The sequence below is a fragment of the Propithecus coquereli genome, unplaced genomic scaffold (assembly GCF_000956105.1).
Source record: "Propithecus coquereli isolate 6110/MARCELLA unplaced genomic scaffold, Pcoq_1.0 Scaffold211, whole genome shotgun sequence".
Lineage (NCBI taxonomy): Eukaryota > Metazoa > Chordata > Mammalia > Primates > Indriidae > Propithecus > Propithecus coquereli.
Window position 1 is genome coordinate 2,534,715 of NW_012146190.1, and position 1,263 is coordinate 2,535,977.

At 31.7% G+C, this 1,263-nt stretch overlaps 1 protein-coding gene across 1 annotated transcript in view; it reads right to left on the minus strand.

The window, feature by feature from the left end:
- The window catches only part of LOC105810421 (chromosome unknown open reading frame, human C9orf41), an 86,951-nt gene that overhangs the window by 17,592 nt on the left and 68,096 nt on the right, over positions 1-1,263 (minus strand). The window contains exon 4 of the mRNA XM_012644417.1: positions 779-823. Within this exon, the coding sequence (XP_012499871.1) occupies positions 779-823 (45 nt within the window). The remainder of the gene's footprint in view (positions 1-778; positions 824-1,263) is intronic.

Here is a 1,263-nt window from a genome sequence, read left to right on the forward strand (position 1 = left end):
AATTGAGAAATACTTCTAAATATAAGAATAAGAGGTATAAGGAATTATCATATATGTTCAGATATCAGGTAAAGGTTGTATCCCCCCCAAAATTATTTTTCAGAAAAAAAGGAGTCACCTTATATCTGAAGACATACGAAGTCACTCATATTCCTAATAGCCATCACCTGAACAACTGTCTCAGAAAGACAAATTATTCCAAAGGGATCCCAATTAAATATGAAAAGTTTGAACAAAATTACTTCATCATATGGGACAGTAAAACAAAATATAACTTTATTTCTAAATTCTGTATATAATACAATGGTTTATGTAACTAAGATTAAATATATGTAAAATTTTATGTATCAGGTATATCTCTAAAACCTTTTATATTTCAGTTGGCAAAAGAATTTGGGAGGGGGAAGAGTTTCATGAGGAAAATGGGGAACTGCCTTCTAATTGAACATACACAATGGCAAATATATTACACCAAATCAGAGGTTCACGACCAAACTGATCTCTTACACTTATTAGTACCTCATCGCCATCACACATTTCCTTTGCTATAAGATCCACCATTCTACTTTCAAACTGCTAAAAAGCCTTAGCAAGAAAAGCCCTTTCTCAGGAATTCTGCTAAATCAATATAATCCTGAGGAAACTAAAATGGTATTCTTATAGGAAACCAAAGGAAAATGTATATAGTCAGCTGGCATCATGCAATTAAAAAGGAGTTTCACTATTATATACCCTAAATATGGTTCACAAATCAATTTCCGAATCTACTCCCACTTACAATTCTTTTTCATCTTTAAACTCCATGGTCTTTAAGCTTGGTGGGCTCTAAACAGCAACAGGGCATTTTACTAGTAGCTCATACGATAACCTTTGCATAGCGTACTTCAAAATGAAAAAGAAATAAACAAGGGCTTTCAAAAATTCTGTCTACAAATGTAGCAACATGGGAATTTGCCCAAGGTCATTCAGTCTTATATATCTACATATGGAACATGTGTTTGTATGAAAACCTTAACAAAGACTAGTTTGTTTCACTGCTGAATTTTTATACACAATAATGCATAAAAGAAAACTTATTAAAAATGATTTCTGACAAATAGACCTATTACAATTAGTAAGATACCCTTTAATACTTGATATGGGCAAACTGATAACAAGGAACCATGTAATAGTGTTCACTAAAACATTTTCTTCTCACTCCAGATTATATACAATTTGTGTGTGTGTACTCAAGTGTACACTTTAATTTTAATAAAAAGAGAA